The sequence below is a fragment of the Mytilus trossulus genome, chromosome 10 (genome assembly GCF_036588685.1).
Source record: "Mytilus trossulus isolate FHL-02 chromosome 10, PNRI_Mtr1.1.1.hap1, whole genome shotgun sequence".
NCBI lineage: Eukaryota > Metazoa > Mollusca > Bivalvia > Mytilida > Mytilidae > Mytilus > Mytilus trossulus.
Window position 1 is genome coordinate 61846094 of NC_086382.1, and position 12741 is coordinate 61858834.

The 12741-nt window shown below is 32.4% G+C and overlaps 1 protein-coding gene across 2 annotated transcripts; it reads left to right on the plus strand.

The window, feature by feature from the left end:
- The first annotated feature begins 1154 nt into the window (after positions 1–1154).
- LOC134686457 (uncharacterized) lies at positions 1155–8390 on the plus strand. Of its 2 annotated transcripts, none has more exons than XM_063546125.1 (8): positions 1155–1274; positions 2839–3008; positions 3680–3970; positions 4558–4578; positions 5136–5390; positions 6053–6298; positions 6840–6899; positions 7953–8390. In XM_063546125.1, exons 1-8 carry the CDS (start codon positions 1171–1173, stop codon positions 8111–8113), a joined length of 1308 nt encoding a protein of 435 aa, XP_063402195.1. In that variant the 5' UTR covers positions 1155–1170; the 3' UTR covers positions 8114–8390. The 2 variants fall into 2 exon arrangements, with proteins under 2 accessions (XP_063402195.1, XP_063402191.1); XM_063546121.1 differs by having other exon boundaries at positions 1161–1274; positions 2830–3008.
- Positions 8391–12741: the final 4351 nt, after the last annotated feature.

The following is a 12741-nucleotide window of genomic DNA, read 5'->3' on the forward strand; positions in this document are numbered from 1 at the left end:
TGAGGATTTTTATCTATGTTTATCATTAAAACGAACACTACTTAAATGACTAAAATATGTGCCAAACGAAATACCTTAAGTTGTTATTTGTCATCATAACAAAGTACGTGTATTTGAATTACAAAGTATCAGATAATATCGAATTATATCCAAATCTATTCCTTTTTTGGAACAAAAATTCCCTGAGACCAAAATCTGTCGCCCCGATCGACACATTGTATTATGATGCAAAACTAGTTTTAAAATCAATAATTATTTACTACGAAGCTAGCATTTGGTTACAATTTCATGAAAGGAATTTATTTATATATATAATAGTTATCAAATTAAAGGTACCAGGATTACAATACTCTTACAGGACAAAATCGCCAAACCAGTTTATTACCCTAAACTTGTATACGAAGCATCAAAATCCTCAACACAGAAACAAGGGAGAGGTGTTTGAAAACAGAGCACTGAAAACGTCTGCTTTTGCTTGCTTGAAATAGATAGTGGTTCGCTTCCTTCCTAGCAGTACATTATTTGTAACTTGCAATTCTCAAAAAAGAAATGTTGATACTTGAACTTGACTCGATATATTTTCTCCTCTTAAAACCGCCACTTCGTGTCATGAAAAGCCGACTACCCGCATGTGGCATTCTACATTTATTGAGTGTTGTTAGCTTTACGCGTGGCGTTCTACACGATGGTTATGTTTGCAAAGTTTTTATGAAAAGAGATTTTTTTTTATATATATAAAAAAAAAGATGTGGTATGATTGCAAATGAGACAACTATCCACAACAGACCAAAATGACACAGACATTAACAACTAAAGGTCACCGTACGGCCTTCAAAAATGAACAAAGCCCGTAAAGTCAGCTATAAAAGACCCCGATATACAAATATATTAGCTATAAAATTTACATTACACTTAATATTAACATTCCCCCATTCAAATCAGAAAGTAAAAATTTTACCGTACGATTTTTTCTTGACTAAAAGTGTCTTTTTACGAAATAGGTATTGACGTGGACAGATCATTAAATCAAATATGGAATTCCCGCTGATTGTGAAATATATAAAACACCTTTATCACACCTCACGAGATGCAAAGTGTGTTATCTTATTGTGATCATGTTATCAAATGTAAGGTCATATCAACTGTATATATGGATAAAAATAAAACTGAATGGTCAATTATTTTCAATTCAATTTTACGATGAAGAACGTACGTGAATATAGTATTTATGCTGCTGTCATTTTGTCAGTTATTGGACAAACTGCAAGTCTGAGGTATGTAATCCATGACATAAAAGCTTTAAATGATGTGTCACAGTTTATCAATAAAACATTTGTAAAACCAAAATACCATAAAATTAAAAAAAAATACCTTAACGAAAAGTTTTTTTCTCTGTATTTACAAAAAATGCGATGCACTGACTGTTTTGGCTGACACTGATTCACCATTACAATATACAAATGTGATTTCAGGTCAGTGAAAATATTTGTTCTCTTTATCATATTCGATTTATTATTGCCCGAAATCTAGATTAGTTTTCTATAACCAATGCGTGGTTTTCCTGTTCCTGGTCATACCTCAATTATGTTGGCAATATTATTTTTCTCTGATTTTCCTTAAATAAGTCGACGAGTAAATAGATATGTTTGATGCCATTTCATAATATCAATGTCTGAAAGACCTACTGACAATTGCGGCGTCATTGACGTCCATCACATAATTTTACAAATAGTAAATCTGTTCAGCCAATCATGACAATTAATCTGAAAAAAAACCTCACTATCCAGTAGACATTTGATTTTAATTGCATAATAACAACCGTGGATAGAAATTGATCATTCAACCAAGCAATAAATATAAATCAATAGGAGAGCAGTTACACCTTGCTACATTGCTTATTTTTTATTTAAAAAAAATGTTTTGTATATGGAAACGATATGAAAGTCAATCCATATTACATTGAGTATTATAAATGATTCATAAATGGCAAAATAAATGAACAAAAGATGTTTATAATGACAGCTTAAGAGCTGTATCTCATTTCAAAATATCTACAATAGAACAAAAAGTTCAATTTCATGTTATAACTTACGTCGTAATTACACTCCCCTTCCTTTAATGAATGTGACCTACCGAATTAGACTATTTATCGTATTGGTTATAACATGAGCAACACGACGAGTGCCATATGTGGAGCAAGATCTGCTTACCCTTCCAGAGCTCCTGAGGATCCCCTTAGTTTTTGGTGGGGTTCATGTTGCTTATTCTTTAGTTTATTATGTTGTGTCATGTGTTCTTTTGTTTGTATGTTTGTCTTTTTCATTTTGAGCCATGGCGTTGTCAGTTTATTTTCATTTTATGAGTTTGACTGTTCCTCTGGTATCTTTCGTCCCTCTTTTACATTTAAAACATTTCATTCATTCATTTGACTGTTCCTCTGGTATCTTTCGTCCCTCTTTTACATTTAAAACATTTCATTCATTCATTTTACTTTTCTTTCAACCCTAAATTTCATACTACGGTATACACATATGTTCACGGGGACTTCTCTAATGCAAAACCTTCGGGTTTGATGCAAAAATACGCATAGATATATTTTTCAGCATTGTAATTTGATAATGTCACGTAGATCTTTACTGATATGCAGGTTAACTATAGCAAAGAATAATTTCTACCATCATCTATATTACTCCCTTTTTAAATTGATAGTTTACTTCCAACTCTGTACCGTTCAACCAATTAGGTAGATTCCATCATTCGTATTGGCCTGAATACTATTGAAATAGTTGTCACTGAAATATAATTAATCAATCCATTAATTTTTATTAGTAATTTTAGCATGTCCTGTGGTCCAGGAGTCGACGATCCAAACTCGTGCACTCAGACCAGTAGAACTCAGAAATGTTATCGGTACAATGGTGAAACAAAATGTGAGGTGACAACATTCGCATGTCAGAGCATGTGTTGTCCAGGTTGGGAAGTAGGCATGAAGGGGAAATGTGACACACGTGAGTTTATACTTGACAGACAAGGTCAAATATTTAAAACAGGAAATTATGTTTAAATTCAGTTTATATAGTGCTAAAATAAATCCCTCTCTGTAATCTAGGTAAATTCTTTTTCAATCAGATTTCATGTATCTGCAACAGTTGCAGGTTTGCTACGGAGTAAGTGCATTTTTCACTTAAAGAAATTTATGGTTTGGTTTGCTAGTTTATGTTAAAGGAAAGTTCATAAAGATTGGGTGTTGTTTTTTGTTTGCAAATAATATAGTGTTTTTTCTAACAAATGCCAATATCAGTTTACTGCATCGTTTTTATTCTAGATCAGAAGTGTCTTGTGTTCTATACGATACAGTTTTGAACCTCATATGACATTTTAATGAAAATTTGTATAAAGGCTATTATTCACCTGATTAAATCAAATATGTAATACAAAAAGTATCTTCATTGTGCTACTTTTTGAGTAAAAGATTTCAAACCTTCAGATATTTACAAAGATTCGTACTGGTTTTTGTTAAATTATTTGTAATTTCTGTTTTATATAAGTATCCTTAAGAAAAATTGGTCGAAAACATATTGCAAATATATTTCACATTGTGTTATTATTTGGAAATACTGATTTAACTCAAACATTGTCCTAGTAACTTGTTGTATTTCTAGAATTAATTATTTCACAGCAATCAAGAATTTCCAATGCTCAGAATCATTAATCAACAGCACCAAAAGGCACGGAAGTGAATATTGCGTAGACAATACTTATTGTAACCAAGGAGAAGTGTGCTGCTCCAACTATTGTACACGTATACAATTGTCTAAACACCACTGCTGGTATCGAAATGTGTATCGTACTGTTGGAGAAACCAATACAACGAGCAATGATGTATGTACGGTATGTAGCTGTAATACCGATGGTCATATATCAACTATGGAATGTGAGAAATCTACATGTAACTGGGACAATCAGACAGGTGATTTAATTAAAAAAAGAATCTAAAAAATCATTAAAATTATACCAATCAAGAGATATGAATATATTGTATAAGGTGTGACAGGAATTGAAAGGTTTATTTTGCCAGTTCTCTAAATCAATGAAAGGAATGGATTGTACCTTTAGCCATGGAAAAACAACAGCAGATAATAGACAATGGCTTCCCTTACAATGCTCTTAATAGTTATCAAAGGTACCAGGATTATAATTTAGTACGCCAGACGCGCGTTTCGTCTACATAAGACTCATCAGTGACGCTCATATCAAAATATTTATAAAGCCAAACAAGTAAAAAGTTGAAGAGCATTGAGGATCACAAGCAATTATCAACAAGCACATAAGCAATTTATTTCGTTAAAACATAGAACACATTTTGATTTTATTACAAATCTTCTGTACAGTCACTCGGATTCTGTCTTTCAAGTAGATCGTATAATCGACAACATCTTCAACTCGGATCAACTCTATGTATGCTTCTTTTTTTATGTAGGGATCAGATCTTATGGACAGGTTCAGAAAAAAAATCAATCAATTAACAAAATTAATGTGTTTTTATTTATTTTGTAGATATTCCAAAATACTATAAGCGTAAGTTGACCATGTCGATTTAACAATCACACTTGTATAAGCTAAGTGTTATGTACACAGCAGAGGCACAATGAAATGTATCCGTTTCATGTATTTTACAAAGAGTTGTCTATCTATATTAAAAAAGACATATTACAACAAATATGGAACTTGTATTTTTTGACAACTTGAATTCGCTTCAAGTTATTTTAATCAAGCGTACATAAATAAAATCTTTATATCAATTGAACTAGAGAAACTTAAATCTAACATGCATCGGTTGATTAGACAAATAAACATATAAAAGTTTGCATAATTGAACCGTTGAACAGAGGGGACTTTGACGTACATTTGTACGCCTACCATGACATATCAAGCAACAAAAATAATAAAATTACGAGATACCGAGCATTGTGGGAATCAGTGAAATCATTGTCATATTTGGAGTAGTGATGATATTTTTAGTGTATTCTTTTAGAAACATAGCGGTTTTTACATCGCGGGCAGTATACACATGGCAGTCAATGATGATTTTATTTTGTATATGGTTTGTATAAACTCCATCTGTTTCATTGCAGCTCCAGTTATTTATAATATACCAAAGAAGGGACAGATGGTATCAGTGTATGTTTTGAGCACAAGCAATTCTGCATATCTTGATACCAATTTTATATATGCTCTGGACTTTGAAGGAAACATGATGAAAGTTTATGTGTCAAAGAATACATTTAAACACTGTCTGTGTACTAATTCTACTGAGTCCGTCATTGCTAAGTCAGTACCTGACAAATTTGGAAATTATAATGAAACCACTTTCCTGGTTAATATCATCGGTAAGTCTGGCTATAGAAGCACCATATGTGAATTTTACTAAGAAGTAATTATATTTTCAGATAACGATATTTGGTATCTTAAACCAATATGAGGATTCAAACAGAAGGGGGATAAAAACTCTCATTCAAAGAAGGACATACAACAAAATAGTTTAAACATATTCTATTTACTGCAATATGCAAAAAGGGATGACACATAACTTCAAAATTATGCATTATTCTCCCATGAACAATTTATAACATTAGAATAATATTATTGTAAAGAACATTAATTTCACACTAGGAAAGTAAGCCTTTATTTGTCTCGGTTTTAAAAAAGATAAAAAAAAAGTAGCAGTATGTGTGAGCAGTGAAAGATTCAAAATTGACTTCAACGCATACATCTATAATTATAAACTATACTCCATACCAAATATTGTGCTGATATGAGGCAACACATTAAATGAGGTCAAATGTAAAAGTGCATGACAATCATTCATGGAATTCACGAATTTCGTAATGTTTTACAACAAAGGTATTGTATAAGTAGACTTTTTAAACATATTTATAGATATAAGTGCTACAGAGACAATTTTGATATATCAAGGATAATTCCTAAATCAAGTTTTGTTGATTGCGTTAATGAAATACCGTTCAATATTAAACTTATTAAATCTTTGCAGATAGATTTGAGCCAGTCTTCCATAACTGTCCACAAAATAGAGTCATACAATCAAATGATATGTTTGGATGGACAGCGCCTACCGTTACTGATAATGTAGGAGTTCAGGAAATTGATGGACCAGTCTTACCACAGAGGAACACAACCACTCTGGTTCCCGGAACTTATACCATGGTATACAAAGCCAAAGACTGGTCAAAAAATACTGCAACGTGCCGATTTACAATAACAGTTCAAGATCCACCAGGTGACTTATTTTATCTTATTTTCACAGAAGAGATAAATCAATTTGTCAAAAATGCATTATAACATATTGTTCAGTGAAACTTCACAAGCAGTACAAGGAAAAGGTAAAAATATCAAATAACAGTCAAAATCAGTCCGTCGTGGACACGCAGACCATAATAGAAGTGAAAAGACGACATGAAAAATAAGCAGTCCAATAAACGCTTTACTGAAACCTTCTGAAGAATAAAAATGAGTAAGATGAATTCAACCAAAAACTAGTGGTGATTTCACAAATAAAGTTCATAATTTGATTGAAACCTAGAATAATACAGTTCATTGAAATGGTTCCTTTTAGAAGGAAACACATTTAACATGATTGTTCCTGCTCAATTTATTAACTTCATTCATATTTCTCCTGCTTACAGTATATTTTGTCTGATGTTATATAAGTAATAAATATCAGTGTATTTCTTCAAACTGTTTTTAAAAGGAACAAAACAACTACAAACTGTCATCTGACTATATTTCATGGTAGTTTATTTTTCTTTTTTTAAATTTAGACGTAAATCCTAAGCCAGCGCATGAGCATAAAATAAGTGTTACCCTACTGATAATTATTGGTAAGTACATTGTTAACATTACATGTATTAAGTCAGAATAAAAACAAATAACACATTTTAAACTTCGAATTATTTATGGTGTAAAGGTCAAAACGAAAGTCATGAAAAAAAACCTTCACGACTGTAGTGAGGTGATTGGCAAATAATAGTAATTGGATGGTTCTATCCATATAATAGTTGTGGACGAGACCGAACTCTAGTTAGAATGCTTGCCTAATAACTGTCATAGTAATGTTAATTAACTTTTAGTGTTTCATTATATACTAGTAAATGCACAGCATATATTAATTATTGGAAGCAACTACTGCAGCGCTAACGGCAGTGGCAAGCGTTAATAGTCAGGCGCATAAACCAGTAGATCAGTTGGTCCGAAACCCCAATTGTCGTCTTCTGATACGAATATAGTCCCTAGTATTGACAGTGGGTTACTTGCCATTAATCTTAATACCCCTTCCAACTTTATATCTCCATGTGCAATGCCTCAAATTGCAAGTAGGGGGTGAAATTACACTGTAAAAAAAATTGTGTCCAGAATTTTAAAGGAAAGTAGTGATTTGGTCCAGCTGATAAAGGTTAAAAATTAGCACTTCGGAAGCTGTCAAAAGATTTTAAGACGCCCTAAACATAAAATTGTTCATATTTTGAGTTAGAGCCGATGAATTTTTCCATAATTTTGATATAATTTGTCCCATAAGTAGTTCAACACACTGTAGACGTTTCTTTGAGAAAGCGCAGGTGGGATTTTTTTATTTTCATTTATGTTATAAAAGAAATGCACTACGAACAAATTGTGGTCTCTGACCAGTTGAACCTTCAAAAGGATGTTCATTTACTATTTTTGTGAATAGACTTCAAGATAACGCAGGTGAATTGGATTGCCCGTGTGAAACTAGTACATCACAAAACAAATGGTTTGAATCCGAAACATTTAAAGTACCTTCCAAAATGATGCATTGATACCAATGGTTTTACAGTAAACGTGCAAAATACTTAATCTTAAGATTTTATTATGATTATTTCAATTTTGGTATGTCATATGTTGTTTGTTTGCAGGTGGAAGCTTAGCAGCTCTCGTAGTGATCGCATTAGTAGCGTTTTATGTATCCAGTATGTGTCGTATAGTGAAGACATATTCTGTTAACGAGAAAAAGAAGATACCCTCTAACGAACATGGACACATTTACGGATCAGTGAATGATAATGGTAAATTGTAAAAAGAATTTTGAATTAGGTAGGCAGCAGAAGACGACAGAGAAGACAATTCAAGAAGGAAATGTGACCTTTACATGATGTTTAAGCATAATAATAAGCTTCTTTATTTCCAGTTTTATGAACAAATGTTCTCACTTACATGACAAATTAACTGTTTAACATTTCTAACAGATAAATGTATATAATTACTGATTTTCTAACTGGAACTTATTTTTTGTTGGTCAAATTATCTCTTGCGATAGGCTTGAAAATATTAAAGAAGAAACGATTTGTTTTAAATTTCGTTTTAAATCATTTTTACAGTGCTTATTTGGTATCATTACTAGTGGACGCCGGGAGTATCACCAGCTTTGACTTCCTGAGGGCCAAGTAGGACTCTGCTATTATTTTTTACAGTCTATTTGGTCAAGCTCTTCACCTATGCAGGTTCTTGTACATCCTTTCAAATATTCTGTGTTAAGAGTTTCTGATGGTTTAGTTTAAACATATTTATTTAGTTCAAACATATTTATTTAGTTTAAACATATTCATTTAGTTTAAACATATTCATTTCTAGTGGATTGGGAAACAAGTTTTTCAACTCATATTAATCCTTTCCACTTTGCGGATGCGAGTGCTGCCTTGTAACGGCATCAGCCTGCTCTTTTTCGAAATCTACAAGGGTGTCTTTAACGTGCAAGAGATATGGCTCTCTCAACACTGGTCAGCCATTTATCGTCCCCTTCCGACGATCTACCATCGTTTCCTCAAGACCATACTCGCAAATGATGTCAAGGGAGAGCCGAAAATTGAGTCCCTTAAATTTTCATCCCGAACGGGAATCGAGCCAGAAACATTTGTGTTAGTAGACCGGTGCACTAACCACTGCACCACCAGGAAAGCGCTTTGGCCGTTTAAAAGTGTTGTTCGATTTTAATTAAAACTGTCCCCTTTTACAGTTAAAATATCAAACGGCATGCAATCCAAGACTTTAATGAAATCACTTGCTTACCAACTTTGCTTGGTTGTTTGCTCATGCATTGTAACTAAGATTGACACCTAAATTGAATGCAGAGATGGAGTAACAGTTTGTTTACTATATAAAAAAAGAGTTGATTGAACAATGGATATTATATTGGAAACAAGTTTAATATTCATAAAGTTAATCTCAATTAGAGCTTTAATGTCCCGGTCTTGCTTTTTAAAGGTATTTCCTTGACATTTGTGATTTTTCAGTTCAGTTTCTGTATTAAAACTTGGAAGTGTAGACTAAATTTTTACTCTATTTAGCTTCATATATGGTCGTCTGGTATTTTTTAATCGTTTCCTGCATTGGTACTTTGAAGTGCAAAACTTTATCATCAGTTAAAAGAAATGCAAACACAATTTAACTTTACAAATTGAGTAGGCTCAATTCGCTATTCTTTTATTAACGGTTACCCATGCTTGTTCACCAGGGATTTATACATCACTGATGATGCAATCGTTTGACTCTGAACTTTCCTGACAAATGTATACATACGGTCTAGGGGGGAATTCATAGATTAAGGTTGGATTTTTGTATATACAAGGCAGATGATGCACTTTCGAGCGCTGTCGTTGGAAGAGAAGGGAATCTTACAGTATTTGATAATTTATGAATAAAACTGTATTGTTTACGTTCAAGATATTTAAAATTAGAAACACAGGATATATTTTTTTTTGTGAAATATTCGAAAATGTCCATTGATGCAATAAACAAGCCTTTGCATTTAATTTCTGAAACAGAAACAGATCAAGAATAATAATGTACTAACATCGAACTTCCTGTTTTGTCCAGGTTTTTATTATAAAAGGGGTAAATTAAGAAAGTGTAAGTATTGTCGCCGATGAAAGACAAAATACCTCCGTATTTATTAACTATCTTTCTGTAAATTCAACTTTTAAAAGATAAAGTTACTTCCCCTTTTACATGTCCGAAAGCAGTACGACGTAAAAATTAGTAAAATCACACCAATACTGAACTCAGAGGAAAATTCTATCGGAAAGTCCATAATCACATGGCAAAATCAAATGACAAAACACATCAAAAACGAATGAACAAGAGATGTCATATTCCTGACTTGGTAAAGGCATTTTCAAATGTAGGCAAATGATGGATAAAACCTGGGTTTGAAGCGCTTAACCTCTCACTTTGATGACAGTCTCATCAAATTCCGTAATATTTACAATGATGCGTGAACTAAACAGATAACAATGATAACTAGCTACCATCAGTTATTATCTAAAATATACTTTTAGGGGGCGCGTCTAGTCATTAAATTTCTAAGAGGCGGTTAAAACCATATGTCATCATTCATAAGCATTGCTCGTAATAACGGGAATTTCAACCTCCTAATTCTCCTCGCAGTTTAATTTCGCTGATGACTTTTCTTTTTTTTTAGATGTCTTTTGTGTTGGTTTTTTATTGGGTGTTTTTTTATTTGCTTTCGTGTTTGTACAGTTTCTATCTCTGCTGAAGTCGCACCACACAAAGACATGTTGAAACGCATGACTTTAAAATTCTTATTAAAGATATATTCTTCTATTGAAATAAATAACCAGTGTTTTTCGCCAATTTGTGAGTACTCTTCTAAAGACATGTTTGACAAACTACAATATGTTTCTTTGATTCTTCTACACTGTTCAATATTTTAAGATTAACTTCGTCATGAACAAGAAAGGGGAAAAGAAATAAGTTATGAAGAGAGGATAAAAGTGAGATGATTATTTTATGAACATTTTATAACTTTTACATTACAACTGTAATTATAGCAATGACTCAATATATTAATCAACAATGTCCGTATTTTTCAAGAAAGGTTGCGTACCTTGGTACCTGACTACAAAGGAATTTTGCTAAAACTACATTGTGTACGTGACAAAAACCTGTCAATCGAGAAATCGAGACTTGTGTACATTATATATTATAACGGTTTTCAACAAGAAGTATCAGAAAACATAGATAGTACATGTATTTCTCAATTTTATAAAGAAACATATTGTGTCATTTGGTTAATGTTGAATTATTATTATAATGGACATGACTAATTTATGGGTTTGTTCCTGAATGCATTTGAATCATCCTGTAAAATAACGTGCACTTTGTCATATATTTTCGCTGTTAACTTTAAAGAATTGAGCGTTCTATATGGAATAATTTAGATTTGTTCCCGACGCGCAAATAAAAACGCTCCACTTTATAAATTAAAGAATGAATATTCAATGATATTAAAAACTAATCCTAATGTCGATGATGGTCTTGAAACAATTTGAAGTACAAAATAAAAACAACACACACATTACAAATCACATGCAAAGCCCTTTTATTGATTTAGGACCTCTAAAATATTTACACTTAAAAGTCAGAGATTAATACATACGTATGAAACGATAGGAAATGTAAAACTAAGAGAACGTGAAAAGAATATAAAATTTAACTATGATCAACTTTGTATGAGGGAGTTTGAACCTTATTTTTTTTTATGCCCGACCTTCGATAGTAGAGGTGTATAATTATATTTTCTGTTCTGTGCGTCCGTTCGTTCGCTCGTGCATCCGTCCGTTCGTCCGTCCGTCCGTCTGTCCGTTCGTTCGTCCCCGTCCGTCTGTCTCGCTTCAAGGTAAAGGTTTTGGTCAAGATGATGATAAAGTTAAAGTCCGAACAACTAGAAACTTATTAATTTATTTTTTAAAACAAGTATGTGATAACTATGTACCAGAGTACGTTTTACTGAGCTGGTGAAACCATTCACAGACTAACCAATCCCAGAAGTGGTCCTGGCTCAGTGCTAGAAAATAAAGACTAAGCAGTATAAATGCGTTTTCGTAGCGCTTGTTACATTTACCTAAATTTAAATCAAAGAAATAAATAGTCAGTGGTATTAATAAAAACTTATCAACATGTTGATGATGTTCTTAATAACACGGTTGAGGTACAAAATGAGAATAACATTATAAATTGCATGCAGCCGAAACCCTTTTCTTGATTCAAGACCGCTCAAACCAGAACATTTTAAATATATTAAAGAAGGTGTGGTATGATTGTCAATGAGACAACTCCCACAAAAGCAACTTCAAGTATGTTCGCGAATGAAAAAAACAAAACAAATATGCATCGTATATATAACTATGCAGACTATTACAATTTGAATTGCCGATCTCATCAAAGTCCACAATACATGCAGACATAAAAGCTTACACAATATCTCGTATTTTCTAAATATTAATTGGTGTGAAAACCTACTTAAAATATTTTTTATCACTTTTTTTTTTTAAATATATCTATAGATATTAACGCAGAATAGTAGGATACTAGTCCGATATATTTAGAAAAAGAAGAAGAAAGATAACAGAGATCAAACTCAATGATCGAAAACCGACTACGCTATGGCTAAAAAAGAAAAAAGACAAACTCAGTACTCAAGACACAATATAGAAAACAATAGATTAAGCAACATAAACCCAACCAAAACTGGGGGTTATTTTATGTGCTCCGTAAGGGTATGCTGATCATGCTTCACATGTGGCACCCGTCTAGTTGCTAATGGTATTACAAACCTAGTAAAAAGTCTTATTCGGTAGGTCACATTTGTTTATAGGGAATGGGATTGTAGTTATGACAAAAGGAACA